At 34.1% G+C, this 17,059-nt stretch overlaps 1 protein-coding gene across 1 annotated transcript; it reads left to right on the top strand.

Moving 5' to 3' along the window:
• The first annotated feature begins 1,029 nt into the window (after positions 1–1,029).
• LOC107464256 (ABC transporter C family member 8) lies at positions 1,030–7,841 on the top strand. Its single transcript, XM_016083181.3, has 12 exons — positions 1,030–1,330; positions 1,611–3,589; positions 3,761–4,081; positions 4,172–4,258; positions 4,507–5,127; positions 5,333–5,497; positions 5,590–5,884; positions 6,010–6,224; positions 6,351–6,656; positions 6,938–7,001; positions 7,191–7,430; positions 7,608–7,841. The coding sequence occupies exons 1-12, from the start codon at positions 1,306–1,308 to the stop codon at positions 7,718–7,720; spliced, it is 4,431 nt and encodes a 1,476-aa protein (XP_015938667.1). The 5' UTR covers positions 1,030–1,305; the 3' UTR covers positions 7,721–7,841.
• Positions 7,842–17,059: the final 9,218 nt, after the last annotated feature.

The raw sequence follows: 17,059 nt of genomic DNA, 5'->3' as shown, positions 1-17,059 counted from the left end.
CCCTTTTTCATTTATTAAGATTGTTTCTTTATGAGTATTGTAATTGGAATAGTCTTATTATTCAAAAAAAACTTATTTTGACTTTTTCAAAAAGTAATCCAAGATTTTTTTTGTTTCTATATAATTTTTATGTATGTGAACACGAATCCATCTTCCTTTTTTTACGTAAAAAATCCTCTTTTTTAGGATTAAACTCTTTTAGCGTTCTTTCCAGCAGTTTTATTGAATTTTGGCCAGCATGTAACCAGCAAGGGAAGGTGAGCCATTGGATGAAATCTCATACCAATCTCACACCATCAAATTATCATTGATGGCTAGTTGATGGCTAACAATCACAAAAATTGCTGGCCCCCTAGTATTGCTCTTTATATAATTTATTAAATTAAAATATTAAAATTACTATAAATTAAATGACATAATTGTAATGTTTGTTTAGCAGTAGTATTATATATATGTATGACATAATAAATAAATATGAAAATAATTACAATTTAATAGTAAAAGTTTGTGTAATTAAAATTTATAACTTAATAATAACAAATTTGATTTTGGCTTCACACCAAAATTATTTAGAGACACTGAAATAGATATTGGCACCAAATAAAATAAGCTGGGAACGAAACATACGGATCTAAGTATGCATGTTTGCATTAAAATTAGTATATAAACTAATTAACTCTCCCCTTACATATATATATACAAAGAAGAAAGAATATCATTCCACACGAATTAGATCTAAGAGCCTCACATATATAAATTGCATAAAATATTCATATGTATGTACCGATTCTCTATCTCTTTCTTTATTTCCCTTAAAATTTCTCCACCGCAATAAAGGGAGGTACCTGGTACCCAATTAAAATCTATCGATAAGATTAGAATAATACAAAATCAAAGTCATGGCTATTATGAATAACAAAAATATTACGTATAAAAAAAATAACTATTAAATTAAAATATCAATATATACAAATTATTATATTTATTTATCATATAAAAATGATTGATTTAATGATCATTTACTACATTGGTCAATTAGTTCAGGAGACTAGTCTATATAGTATAACCTTAAATACACAAAATATTAATTAAACTCATAAAAAAGAAAAAGAAGAAAGAGCTGAGCAATGCAAACTCATCAATGGCTAAACATAGGTACGGAGCTGAAAAAGGCACATTAAATATATGTAGGAAGTGGAAGTTGTTATAATTCAATAAATCATCCCTCAAAACCTTTGTTCCTTCATTCTCACTGCTGCATAAGAACCACAAAGCCAATCAAATAAAGCTCCATATACAACAAAAATGGCTTACTATGGGAACACGATAGGTATAATTCACTAACCTTTAAATATTGTTATTGTTTTTTATTTTTAGTATATGTTAGTGTATGTTAGTTGCGTCAGTTTTGTGATTTTTTATTATTAATCATCATCATGATCATCATCATGCAATCTGTTTCTTCTATGATTTTTGTTTAACTAGTTCATGTTTTTCTGCACCATTGAATTTCATAAAGTTTATTTTTTTTTATTACAAACTTTTTTTTTCCAACTTTTCAAAGCTAATGTTACATATAATTTGATTCTTTTTGTCTATAACTTATGCAGGTGATGATTTCACATCATGGAGTAGTTGTCTAAAGAACTTTGATTTCACTTCATTATGTACTCAAAGAAGCATAGTGGGAATCACAAATCTACTTTTTGTGTTTATGTTCTACACCGTTTTGCTTATTAGTTTCATCAAAAGAAGTTCTTCAAGAAATGGCAATACTAGCCACAGAAGAAAGAACAAGTTCTTCATATTTGTATCAGTTTGTTGTGCTCTTATCAGCATTGGTTTTGTCACAATTGGTCTATGGAATCACATGAGCTTGTTATCTTGCATTGTAAGAGGGATTGTTTGGATCTCTTTATCATTTTCCTTGATTCTTCAGAGACAAAAATGGGTGAAGACTCTCAGCACTTTCTGGTGGATATGTTCTTCTATTTTGGTGTCAATTTTGGATATTGAAATTCTTTTCAAGGATCATGCAATTGAGGTTCTTGATGTGGTGCTTTGGCTTGTGAATTTGTTACTTCTATTATGTGCTTTTCAAAATCTTGGTTTCTTTGTCACACAAAGTGGTGGTAACCAAGGTGATGCAGATTTATCTGAGCCTCTTTTGGATCGAAAAGACGGCGAAAATGCACGAACAGGACTATGCAATGCTTCCATTTTGAGTAAATTGATCTTCTCTTGGATTAACCCTTTGCTCAAATTGGGTTACTCAAAGGCACTATCACTTGAAGACATTCCTTCAGTTGTTCCTGAAGATGAAGCAGATTCTGCACACCAAGTGTTTGTTCTTGCATGGGAGAATCTTTTAAGGGAAAAGAGAAAGAACAATAATAATAGTACCAAGAACTTGGTTCTTTGGTCTCTAGCTAGAGTTTACTTAAAAGAGAATCTTTTGATTGCAGTCTATGCATTGATTAGAACTATTTGTGTTGTGGTTTCTCCACTTATACTCTATGCTTTTGTGAACTATTCAAATAGAAGTAGCACTGAGAAAAATCTCAAAGATGGTCTTTCTATATTGGGGTGTTTGATTGTCACAAAGGTGTTTGAAACATTGTCTCAAAGACATTGGTTCTTTGATTCAAGGAGGTCAGGTATGAAGATGAGGTCTGCTCTGATGGTGGCAGTGTATCAGAAACAGCTAAGGCTTTCTAGCCCTGCTCGAATGAGGCACTCCGCCGGTGAAATTGTTAATTACATTGCGGTGGATGCATACAGAATGGGAGAGTTTCCTTGGTGGCTTCATGTAACATGGGCCTGTGTATTGCAGCTTATTATGTCTCTTATAGTCTTGTTCGGCGTTGTAGGTCTCGGTGCTCTGCCTGGCCTAATCCCTTTCATAATCTGTGGGCTACTCAATGTGCCATTTGCAAAGGTGATACAAAAGTCTCAGTCTCAGTTCATGTTAGCACAAGATGAGCGCTTAAGATCAACTTCAGAGATACTTAACAGCATGAAGATCATCAAGTTACAATCATGGGAGGAAAAATTCAAGAGCTTGGTTGAGTCGCTTCGCGCGAAAGAATTTATATGGTTGTCTAAGACACAGATCATGAAGGGTTATGGCTCAATTCTTTATTGGATGGCTCCTACAATTGTTTCTGCTGTTGTCTTCCTAGGATGTGTTCTGTTCCATAGTGCTCCATTGGATGCAGGGACAATTTTCACAGTTCTTGCAACATTGAGGATCATGTCGGAACCAGTTAGGATGATCCCTGAGGCTCTCTCTGTTCTTATCCAAGTTGTGGTATCTTTTGATCGGCTCAATACCTTTTTGCTTGCTGAAGAGTTAGACAGTAATGAAATTGTAAGGAGTGTTAAGCAAAGTTCAGTTGGTGACAACAATGCTGTAGAAATTGAAGGTGGAAACTTTACTTGGGATCAGGGATCAGTGTCCCCAACTTTAGCTGATGTGAATTTGGAGGTGAAATGGGGGCATAAAGTAGCAGTTGTTGGGCCAGTTGGAGGTGGAAAATCATCTCTCTTGCATGCAATACTTGGAGAGATTCCAAAGATTTCAGGAAATGTGAGTTATTGAACACCACAAGTTCTTCGTTTATTATCATGCCAAATTCATATTTATAACTTCGAGTATACCACAAATTTTTGGACTATTTTGATTGTTTACCTTATCATTTTAGTATCTTACACATTTTTTTCTTATCCTTAAATGTCATTTCATGATAATGCAAAACAGGTTAATGTATATGGCACCATAGCATATGTTTCTCAAATTTCTTGGATCCAAAGTGGGACAGTTAGAGATAACATACTCTTTGGCAAGCCAATGGACAAGAAAAGATATCAGAATACCATTAAGGCCTGTGCCTTGGATAAGGACATCAATGATTTCAGCCATGGTGATCTGACAGAAATCGGTCAGAGAGGGATCAACATGAGTGGAGGACAAAAGCAAAGGATTCAACTAGCTAGAGCAGTGTACAATGATGCTGACATTTATCTCTTTGATGATCCTTTCAGTGCAGTTGATGCCCACACTGCTGCTCATTTATTCAATGTAAGAAATATTTCACTTTGGATTCTCAATCACAACAAAACTATTTATATTTGAAATAAACTAATGTTTTTTACATTTATGAAATTACAGGAATGTGTCATGACAGCTCTTAGGGAAAAAACAGTCATTTTAGTGACTCATCAAGTGGAGTTTCTCTCAGAAGTTGATAAAATCCTGGTAAAGTATCTCAATTTTGTTGAGATTTCAAGTGTGAGTCATTTAATCTCACATTGGTTAAGTTTGACTTAAGTGAATAATATAAATTTGGAACAAAGCATAGGCTATTCATTTTAATGTTTTGGGTCAAGATGTAGCATTTTTGTTAAACTCTTTAGCTTCTCTTGACCACTTGACACAATTTTGGTGTTATATTCCATTACATATTAGAGACTAATTCATGTCAAATGTCACAAAACATGTTCCAGGTGATGGAGGGAGGGAAAATTACTCAGTCAGGTAGTTATGATGATATCCTAACAGCCGGGACAGCATTCGAACAACTTGTGACTGCTCACAAAGATGCAATAACAGAGTTTGATCGGAACAACCAAAACCAAGGAGGACCTGAAAATAATAAGGCTATGACTCCTCCAGAAGAGTCTCAAGGTTCTAATATCTCTAAAACTCAAAGTGAGGGTGAGATTTCTTTCAAGGGTCAAACTGGCTCACAACTCACACAAGAGGAAGAGACAGAGATTGGTGATCTTGGGTGGAAACCATTTTGGGATTACATTTCCTTCTCCAAGGGGCAACTTATGCTGTGCTTGATGATATTAGGACAATTTGCTTTTGTTGCTTTGCAATCTGCATCAACCTTTTGGCTTGCACTAGCAATTGAGATGCCAAAAGTGACTAGTGCTGTTTTGATTGGAGTTTATGCATTGGTCTCATTTAGCAGTGCTATTTTTGTGTATCTGAGGTCTTTGGTATCTGCACTTCTTGGATTAAAAGCTTCATCAGCCTTCTTCTCTAGTTTCAATAAGGCTATCTTCAGTGCTCCTATGTTGTTCTTTGATTCAACCCCTGTAGGAAGGATTTTAACCCGAGTAAGGCTTTTTTATATTGGAAATAAACTACTCCATCCGTTCAAAAATAACTATCGGATTGGCAAAATTGGTCCATCTAGAAATCAACATATCTGAATAGTTATTATTAGACGGAGGGAGTATATAATATGAATGTTATTCTTTACTCTTTAGGAGTTAATTAATCAATATTCTAACTCATAAAATATAACCTCCTTACTTGCAGGCTTCATCAGATTTGAGTATTCTGGACTTTGACATACCTTATTCCATCACTTTTGTAGCATCTGTAGCTATTGAAATTGTGGTGATCATTGGTATAATGGCTTCAGTCACATGGCAAGTTCTCATAGTTGCAATTCCTGCTACACTAGCATCAAAATATGTTCAGGTTTGTCTACTTTTACTGTGCAACTTGCATTGGACTCCATCTTATTTCATTTTATTATTACTATCTTCAATTAATTTTTTTTAATATAAAAGGGATATTATCAAGCCTCTGCAAGAGAAATAATAAGGATCAATGGAACAACCAAAGCACCAGTGATGAATTTTGCAGCTGAGACATCACTTGGAGTGGTTACTGTTAGAGCATTCAACATGGTGGATAGATTTGTCAAGAACTACCTAAAGCTTGTGGACACAGATGCATCACTATTCTTTCATTCTAATGTGACCATGGAATGGTTAATTATAAGGATTGAAACACTTCAAAACTTGACAGTCTTCACTGCAGCCTTGTTACTTATTCTAGTTCCTATGGATTATGTGTCCCCAGGTAATACTAATATTACATAATAAATAAAACAGTTATCATGGTTTATCATTTCAATAGTTTTCGTTGATCAAAGAGAGTAACTAACAAGCTAATACTGGATTGATAATGTTGGATGGTATGTGCAGGGCTTGTGGGACTTTCACTTTCTTATGCATTCACATTGACACAAGCACAAATATTTTGGACAAGATGGTTTTGCAACTTATCAAACTATGTTATCTCTATTGAAAGAATCAAACAATTCATTCACATACCAGCTGAGCCTCCTGCTATTGTGGAGGATAACAGGCCTCCAACTTCATGGCCATGGAAGGGTAGAATCGATCTTCAATCCTTAGAGGTTAAAAAAAACTAATTCAAAACATATTCATATGTTTATCAAATGTACTTATTCACTAATTTATTTACACTGATACTAATATAAAAAATTCAATTCTGATAGCTTATTTTTCGACATTGATTTCAGATTAGATATCGTCCGAATGCACCAATAGTCCTGAAAGGAATTACTTGCACATTCAAAGAAGGGAGTAGAGTGGGAGTTGTAGGAAGAACAGGAAGTGGAAAAACAACACTTATAAGTGCTCTGTTTCGATTGGTCGAGCCTTCAAGAGGTAACATTATTATTGATGGGATTGACATATGCTCATTGGGGTTGAAGGATTTGAGAATGAAGCTAAGCATTATCCCTCAAGAAGCAACTCTTTTCAAGGGTAGCATTAGAACAAACTTGGACCCTTTAGGCCTTTACTCAGATGATGAAATATGGAAGGTGAACAACTAACTCCAAAAGTTCAAAAAATTAGAAAAGCATTTTCTCTAAAATTTCTTTCAAAACTACCCTTCTATTAAGGGCTAATTGTTTTAATAAATTACAATTTGATTACTTCAAGTAATCAAATTGCACATTACAAAAGTTTAGGAGATAAATTGCATGCACTTGAGTGAAATTTCAAGAAAGTAAATTGCAATTCACCTCCCAAAATTTTGGATTCTAGGAACATTGCTTTTCATTAAGTAAACATTTTGATCAGAAATTTAATATTTATATAGGCTTTAGAGAAGTGTCAACTTAAGGAGGCAATCAGCAAGCTACCAAGTCTCTTGGACTCATCAGGTGAGTTATCTTCAGGAACTTTAACTCAACAATTTTACATTGAAGCAACTTTAAGGAAATTCTGTCCTACCATTAGTTTTTCCCTAAGTGTCGAATCACTAAGAAGGGTCAATATAATTCTTTGTAGCTAATGCTATATGTTGTTCCTTGTAAAGATCTATTGAAATCTAATTGTGAGTAGTTTTGCAGTGAGTGATGAAGGTGGAAATTGGAGCTTGGGACAGCGGCAACTGTTTTGTCTTGGAAGAGTACTTCTTAAGAGGAACAGAATTCTTGTTCTTGATGAAGCAACTGCATCCGTTGATTCTGCTACAGATGCCATTCTACAAAGAATTATTAGAGAAGAATTTGCAGAATGCACTGTAATAACTGTGGCTCACAGAGTTCCAACTGTTATAGACAGTGACATGGTCATGGTCCTATCTTATGGTATGTTAACTGTTATAGATTCTTTTCTATTTGTTCTTATTTAATTATATATTGATGAAAAAATGTACTAAAAAGTGACTCCACCAAATATATTTTTAACAAAATGAATAAGTATTTTAATTTTTTTGAGATAATAAATTTAAATGACTAAAATATCATTTTATTCACTCATCTAAGGGAAACTACTGGAATATGATGATCCCTCAAAGCTTATGGAGACGAACTCATCATTCTCTAAGCTTGTAGCTGAATATTGGGCAAGTTGCAAGAGGAGTTCTTCTCAAATCTAAGAAGGCAACAACCATGAATAAGTCCTCTTTCAAAAGAAAAAAGTTAGAGTTGTTATCAAAGAAACTTTATTTAGCAGAAAAAGAGGAATAAAAAATATAATATATCACACACTTGATCAAATATGATTGAATAGTAGACATGAGACACTTGTTAGAAGAATAAATTTATGTATGTTCAAAAGGGAGAGACGAAGGTAATAAACCAGAACTAAAATATTATTATGATCGTAATTATATATATATATAGGTTTTCTGAAGAAAGAGAATCATCGCTCTGGATCGAGTTCATTTCAAGTTATTCAAAAGTGTTTTTTTTTTTTTAAGGTAAGTAATTCAAAAGTTTATTGTATTTCATATATTCAAAACTCAACATTCTTATGTTTTAGGTAAAGTTTTCTTTTCTATTTCGAATTTGTAAACATTTTTTTTGTCTAGCTGGATAAATCCTAAGAGATCAGATATAACGTTTGAAAAGTAAATCTATCTTAAATTTAATCAAAGATCAATTTTAATATTATCTCTCTCATGAAGTGACTTATAATCATGCAAAAAATAAAGAAACAATATGTGATTTAGACAAAGGAAAGTCAAACAAAGATATTTGAAATAGTATTGACATAACCAAATACAGTTTGTATTAATTTATGTGATATATAAATTTATTGAGAAATATCTACACGAGCTAAAAGCTTCATCACACAATAAGAATAATAAATACTGCATTGCATTAAAATATGTTTTTATTTATTCTTCTGGTTTGCAAGGCAAAGTCTAAATTCTAATTTTAAATTGGAACTGCGCAACTTGCATGTGCTTACATTCATCATTAAGATCTTACTTACACGATTGTGCACAGATTCACAGAATCTTGGGCATTAATATTCAATGCACGTACTATATATTAATTTTTTAATGAACTTAAAATGTAAAAACGAGGGTTATTTTAAAATGGATGGTATTTTTTAATTATATATAAATTCATGTTAAATATTTTTTAGAATAAATTACTATTTTTAATTATAAAAATGTAAAATATTAACAAATTTAATCATAAATGATCGAAAATTAGTTTTGTACTCATGAAAAATAATTTTTATGCAATAAAAGTATTTAAACATTAATTTTATTTATGTATAAATTTGTCATTATTTCAAATTTTCATAGATAGAGAATTGAGAATTTTTTTTTTGTCTTTCAAAAGGTTAAATACAAAGTTAGTTTCATTCATTTATTAATAAATTTGTTAATATTCTAATTTTTTTTATAAAAACAATATTTTATTCTTTTTTTAATATTTTTATATCACTTGCTTATTTTTTATTCTTTAAAATTATCAAACCTTCTAATATTTTACAATAAGCCAGACTTAGTATTTAAGTATTTTAAATAGTCTATAACAAGTATAAGCTAAATTTAGACCATTAAATTTTATTACAGATTGGGTAAAGCCTAATCTTATCTAATCTATTTTCATTCCCACACTGAAAAACTTAAAATAAGACATTTGGATTAGTGAGAGGTCAATTGTATAATTATAAATATTAAATTAAATAAAATAATTTTAGTTATTGTTTGTATAACATTATCCAAATTGTAATGGTTTATGTGTATCTCCTTTCTATCAATTTATATGTGTCTTACTTTTATCACTAATACATTATTGCAACATGTTTTTGCTTTAAACAACTGCATATAAATTGCACTAGCCCGAAAAAATTTAATATTTTCCATAACAAATAAATCGCAATGGAAACAAAAAATTTTAAAAGAAAATACAAGGAATTGAAGTGTTTTTATTTTTTTGTTTTTATTTTAACGTCTTCTATTTTAAAATTTTGTAACAATAAAAGAGAAAACGGAATGTGAAAAATAATTTTTTTTCATAAAATAAAAAAAAACAAAAATATTAAAAATAAAAACAGAATATAAAAATGTAAAGTGAACCTTACTCTAAATTCTTGAGATCCGCTGCAATTTAAAGATTTTGGCGGGTGGTATTGATGTATTAGTGCATTGGAAAATTATTGTTTACTTTTTAAGCATCCATGAAAATTATTGTTTATTAAAAAAATGACCAAAAAAAAGTTAAACTTTAATATAATAATTATATATTTACTAAAATTAAAAAATTAAAAATTTCTATTGATAATAATAAAAATTTAACTAATATATATTCTAAAAACACACGATAAAATTATCAATAATAAAAAATTTAATTTTTTAATAAATATAAAATAAATACATATAAAATAAATATATTAAAAATTTAAATTTTTTATATTTTAATAAAAAAGTTTTCAATTTATAATCTCCACGTGTGTTTTTAGGACGACACAAGAAAACAAAATCCTAATAATAAAGCCAGTGTCACGCACACAGTGGACAGTATCATGTTCATAGTCTTCAACAATTAATTCTTAGTTGAAAAGTTGTTTGAAGCATTAAATAATGCAATAGTTTATTTGTCTTCGTTATGCTACATCTTATTAATAAATTGAAGAATTAATTAATGCAGTCATGTGCGGGCTGCTGTGGGGGCTGGTGAGACTCTGATTTTGGACGTTAGTCTTCTTTCTTCGGCTTCTTTTACCATGTTTTCCATGGGTTTTTTAAAGAGAATTTTTTTATGTTTGGATACTTACTGTTAATTTTAAAAATATTTATTTATTACAACAAATTTTTATTTTGTATGCTAATAAAGTAATAATTGTTTATAATTTAAGATTATTACTATTAATAAATTTTTCAGATTATTATTTTAATAAATGGATTATTCTTTACATACAAGCGTTTTTTCATATAAATCATACAAATAATTTATATTCACGCGTTTTTTACGTTTTTTTTGCCTCTTTTTCTTTTTTTTTCCATGTCTCCTCTTGATTATTGTTTTGAATCCAAGACTAAGGTGTAATTCAATTTAAAAGAAAAAATATAGCATTAGAGAAAACATTTTTCTGCAATAAATTTGGATGTAGTACAAAGATATTTGGGTGTAACACGAAAATATTTGGGTGTATTTTAAGAATTTTTTAATGTATTTTTATTCTGATAAGTTCTGTGTAATTTAAAACTCTTCCTCTTTTTCCTTCTAATGTTTCTTCTTTTTTTTTTATCATCATCACCATCTTCTTCTTCTTTTTTTCTTATTCATCTTTTTTCTTTTTAATTTTACCTTCTCAAGTTTCTTCTTGTTTTACTTTCTTAACAAGAATAAAAACAAAAAATCAAACAAAAAATAAGAAGAAACACATAATGCTACAAAATTACTTGAAAGAGGATGAACTTACATTCATTTAACTAAAAGAAAGAAAGAAATAAGGAAAAAAGAAGAAGAAAGAATGCAGCATTAGAGAAAATATTTTTCTGTATTTGCAGCAAAAATTTGGGTGTAATATGAAGATATTTAAGTATAATACAAAAATATTTTGGTGTATTTTTATTATGATAAGTTCTGCATAATTTAAAACTATTCCTTTTCCTCCTTCTCATATTTTACTGTTTCTTCTTTTTTTTATCATCATCACAATTTTTTCTTCTTTTTTTTCTTATTTATCTTTTCTTTTTTATTTTACCTTCTCAAGTTTCTTCTTGTTTTACTCTCTTAACAATAATAAAAACAAAAAAATCAAACAAAGAAGAAGAAGAAACACATAATACTGCAAAATTATTTGAAAGAGGATAAACTTACATTCATTTAACTAAAAGAAAGAAAGAAATAAGGGAAAAAAAGAAGAAAAAAAATGCAGAATTGGAAAAAATATTTTTTGTATTTGCAGCAAATTTGGTTGTAACACGAAGATATTTGGGTGTAATACGAAGATATTTGGGTGTATTTTAAGAATTTTTAGTGTATTTTTATTCTGATAAGTTCTGCATAATTTAAAACTCTTCATCTTCCTCCTCTTCATCTCTTCTACTGCCTCTTCATCTTCTACTGTTTTTTTTTCCTCATTTTCTTATTTTGTTTTCTTATAATTCTTCTTATAAGAAAAAATCAAACAAAGAAGAAAAAAATTACATAATATTACAAAATCAATAGAAAGAGGAGGAGGAAAAAAATGCAGCAACAACAACGGTAATAAAAAACAACGATGAAGATGAAATACGCGATAAAAAAGGAGGAAAAACACAAAGAAAAATAAGAAGAAGAAGAAGGAAGAGGAGGATGAGAAGGAAGAACATAAAGAAGGAGAAGTGTCTTTCATAATGGTGAGTGAGAGCGTGCTTTGAAAATGACTGAATCACGTGTGTTTTATGACGCTTTAGTGGGTAAATATAGTTTTTGTTAGATTTGGTCCAACTTGTAAGACTTGTATATGTAGCATTACTCGAAAATAAATATATAACAAATATATTAAAAACTCAATTTTTAAAATAGTTTTGTGAACAATTTTTCGTGTCTAGCAAGATAAACCTCGAGAGATCAGACATAACGTAAGTAATTCTATCATAAATTTAATCAAAGATAAATTTTAATATTTATATCTCTAAAATGACTTAATCATGCAAAAAATAAAGATATATGTGATTTAGACATAGGAAAGTCAAACAAAGATATATGAAATAGTCTTAACATAACTAAATATAGTTTTTATTAATTTATATGATATATAAATTTATTGGGAAATATCTACACGAGCTAAAAGCTTCATCACATTACTCTAATCGTATCTTCATGGACAATAATAATAAACACTGCATTGCATTAAAATATGGTTTTATTTATTCTTCTGGCGGCAAACGGGCAAAGTCCAAACCCTAATTCTAAATTGGAACTACGTAGCTTGCACGTGCTAACATTCATTGTTAAGATCTTTTTTTATTTTCTTTTATAGAATTCGTTGTTAAGATCTTACTTAAAAGATTATGCACAGATTCATAGAATCTTGGGCATTCCATGCATATGTAATAATTTTTTTTCTCTATATATTTAATCTTTTAATAAACTTAAAATGTAAAAGCGACCGTTATTTTAAAACAGACGACATATTTTCTTTAATTATATATAAAATTTATTTTAAATAATTTTTAGAATAAATTATTTTTTTACTATAAAAATGTAAAATATTAACAAATTTAATCATAATTGACAAAAAACTAGTTTTGTATTCATAAAAATTATTTTTTATATAATAAAAATAGGGTAAAAAATCCATATGAGCCAAGGTTGTCTCATATTTACCCAAATCCGCCAAATGAAAATCGGAGATATCAATCCACCAGAACACAATATTATATAATTCGAATCAAATTAGTTCGAATTAGGGTTACATATAGTTCGAATTGATTCAACTCGAATTACTCCCAAGCACAAAACGCATGTAATTCGAATCAACTTTTCTCGAATTAACTAAGGCAAGTTCGAATTATATCAATTCGAATTACATGGAGAAGGGCACACGAATGGAGTTCGAATCGTATTGATTCGAATTTCGTGATTTTGGTAACAATAAGTAATTCGAATCAATTTGATTCGAATTATAAGGGTTTCGGCTATATAAGGAGTTCGAACCAAGTTTATTCAAATCACTTTGTCATTCTCAAACCCCACCAAATCCCAGAGAGAACGACCAATATTCGGGCCGAGTAATACCGGAGCGGCATATTCAGGCGATGGGGGACGATCCGGGGAGGCTTTACCGGTTGGATGGAGTTGCTCATATCGCCGGGGTGATCAACGACGAGGTTAGTGGTTTCTGATGTAGCGCCCTTTATAGTATTTGTTGTTAATGGTAGTGGTTGATGAAAGCGATTTATGATAGTGATATTTGTTAGTGGTTTATGATAGTGGTTTTATTATAGTGGTATTTATTAATGGTTTTTGATAGTGGTTTATGTTATTGTTAGTGGTTTAGGGTAGTGGTGTATGCCGGTGGTTTTTTGTTAATGGTTTTTGATAGTGGTATGTGTTAGTGTTAGCGGTTTAGGATAGTGGTATAGGCTAGTGATTTTTGTTAGTGGTTTTTGATAGTGGTATGTGTTAGTGTTAGCGGTTTAGGATAGTGGTATAGGCTAGTGGTTTTTGTTAGTGGTTTTTGATAGTGGTTTTTGTTAATGCTTTTTGATAGTGGTTTTAGTGACTGTTACTGGTTTGTAGAACCGGTCTATGTCTGCCGTTTATGTATGCAATGTTGGTCCCTGGTTTAATATATGTTGTATCGCACGATTACTTTTTTGGTTCTTTATGAAATGAATTGTATATGTTAGTGGTTTGTGAATCTGTTTTAATTATGCGGTTCATATATTGTCCAGCTTCGGCGTTGCATATCCAGCGTTAGGCGGCAGCAGGGGATGCGTCTTGATGAGAGGTACGTTCCGTACTTGCAGATGGCCGGATTGTACCATCTTGCGAGACTGAACGATAGATGATTCCGACTAGACGAGTCCCTTGTCAGTGCATTCATCGAGAGGTGGCGGCCTGAGACGTACACCTTCCACATGCCGTTCGGAGAGTGCACCATCACGCTTCAGGACGTCGCATACCAGCTGGGGTTGCCGGTGGACGGAGATTACGTTAGTGGTTGCCTGACAGACTTCCACCTATACATTGAGGGTGGGAGGCCAGCTTGGCAGTGGTTCCATGAGTTGCTCGGTGTTTTACCTCCTGAGAACCAAGTTCAGAAATTTGCAGTGAACTGCACCTGGTTCCAGGAGACATTTGGAGAGTGTCCCGACGGGGCTGATGAGGAGACAGTTAGGCGCTTTGCCCGTGCCTATATCATGATGTTGTTGGGCATGCAGCTGTTTGCCGACAAGTCCGGCAATCGTATACACATCAGATGGCTACCCTTTGTTGCTAGGCTTGAGGAGATGGGTGGCTACAGTTGGGGATCGGCGGCACTAGCATGGCTGTACCGGTGCATGTGCCGAGTCGCTAACAGACATGTCGTGAAGTTAGCAGGGCCGTTACAATTACTGCAGTCTTGGAGATGATGAGACAGTTAGGCGCTTTGCCCGTGCCTATATCATGATGTTGTTGGGTACGCAGCTGTTTGCCGACAAGTCCGGCAATTGTATACACATCAGATGGCTACCCTTTGTTGCTAGGCTTGAGGAAATAGGTGGCTACAGTTGGGGATCGGCGGCACTAGCATGGCTGTACCGGTGCATGTGCCGAGTCGCCAACAGACATGTCGTGAAGTTAGCAGAGCCGTTACAGTTACTGCAGTCTTGGATATATTGGAAGTTTCCTTCTTTTAGGCCTCCCGGGTATGATGCGTTTAGCTGGCCCCTTGCCTCGAGGTACCGTTATTGTTTTGTATTATGTAGCCTTATTGTATTTATTTTCAATTATGCAAGCAATTTCATGGCTTCTAGAGTGACTCATGAATGCATTAACATGTTTCACTCCTAACGCAGGTGGTCTGGTTACAATCCTGGGATTAGCAACAAGGGACCTCGGGTGCAGATGGCTCGCCTGAAGATCGACTTGTTACAGCCTCGGGATGTAAGTATGCTGAGCCCATATCTATATGTAGTCATTCTTTCTGTTTATATGGTCTAACAGAAACGTCAAATTGATTTTATTTGGTTGTTTCAGTTCATATGGATGCCCTATAGCGCACTCGACGTCATTCAGGTTGTCCATCCGGAGGTCCTGGAGTCTCGGCATACGATTTTATGGCGGTGTGTGACGTCCCTGATATATTTTGTGGTGGTTGAGTGACATCAGGTTGATAGAGTGTTACCGCAGTTTGGAGGCGTACAGCCCCCGCCGCATCCCGCCCTGAACATCGACTTCTTGATGTCGAAGGACGAGAGAGGAGGCGGCCGTTGGTTCCCGTCGCATTTAGCTGACTGCCATCTTCACTGGCAGAATCGTGCGGAGCACATTTTACAGTTCGACATCGTGGCTGACCCGGGTCCCTCGCTTGATTTCTTGGCATGGTTGGCTCCAGCACGGGAAGAGGTTCTTGTTGCCCGAGATGTACTTGGGGGATCCGAGAGGTATTCCTATTCCGGATGAGGCGACGCAGAGGAGTGTCGGCCGAGTTCCTGATATGGACCGAGTCGACGATGTTCCTGACAGACGTCGTGTTGAGAGGAGAGCTCGAGTTGGGACACGTCGTAGCCAGCGTGAGTGGCGGTGGCTGGATCAAGCTTTGGAGGAGGGTGATGAGGCTGCTAGGGGGGCGGGAGACGACGTGGGCGTGGAGGCAGGAGGAGGGGGGCTGCTGCTAGAGAGGATGTCCCTGATCATGGTCGGGGTGCAGCTGGAGGAGGTGTTGCTATGGGGGATGCTAGGCCCATTCACAGGGGGCATGATGGTGAGTGGTATGGATCTGGTGTGGGAGATCCCTCGAGTCAGACTGCCACGGGGCTTGGCATAGGTCCGCTCAGAGATTACTTTGTCGGTGTTTCCGGTGACGACCGACCACTTCAGGAGAGTACACCATGGGTGAGTCCCGGGTCCATGTTTCCAGACTTTCTTGCTGGTGATGGGATTGTTGCCGAGTTTGGTGGACCACATTTCTTTTATGATATCTAGACCATCATGCAGCAGGATGATGCTGCCCGAGGACGGGGTCAGACGACAGGGACACAGGCTCAGCTAGATGTAGATTTGAACGAGCCTCCCACGGCAGCTCCTGTGTAGGCTTTTGCACTCGGTGGGACACCAGCATCTGCACATACTCTTGGGTCACATTCAGTTGCTGGGCCGTCATCATCCAGACCCGTACATGTCCCGCCCGGGACGCCCACACAGCCTACTCCGGATGACGACGGCGATAATATTGAGGATGAGGAGCCGTTTATACGGAGAGGTCAGAGGACACGGGTTCCACGCCGTTGTGGCACGGGGTCGCACCTGTTTAAATGATTGGGGATTGATGGTTTATGATGTCTCTTTATGTTTGTATTATGTATTTTGTTTTGGTTTTCCGTGTTATGGCTATGTGCCCTAGGTCATTAGTTCATGCAGTAGTTACTTTCATGTTATTGTATTTTGTCTTAGTCACTTGAACAGAATGTGTACTTTGCTTATGTAACTTAATTTCATAATTAGAAAGACATTCAACATACATATGTGGGTTGAAATACAAAGTTCACGACTAAGAATTTATAACTTAGCATACCTAGAACATCGTTTTCTAACGAAGATAAAATACAACTGACAACCCAAAGACAAATAAAAACAGACAACAGAACGCTTCTACTCATTCCCCCCAGGGTGGGTGGCTCCTCTGGCCTGCGGACAACTCCGACGAGTATGTCCTGGTTGCCTGCAGAGGCCACATCTTTTTGGCCGGTTCCGATCTGCCTCATTCATATTGGTACGTATGCGGGTGGACCGCGGACGATCCTCCCTCGCACGCCTCATATTTGGATCCGGTA

The sequence above is a fragment of the Arachis duranensis genome, chromosome 9, assembly GCF_000817695.3.
Source record: "Arachis duranensis cultivar V14167 chromosome 9, aradu.V14167.gnm2.J7QH, whole genome shotgun sequence".
NCBI classification, from domain to species: domain Eukaryota; kingdom Viridiplantae; phylum Streptophyta; class Magnoliopsida; order Fabales; family Fabaceae; genus Arachis; species Arachis duranensis.
Note: the sequence above shows the minus strand (reverse complement) of the source record. Positions and strands in the feature narration are given on the sequence as shown.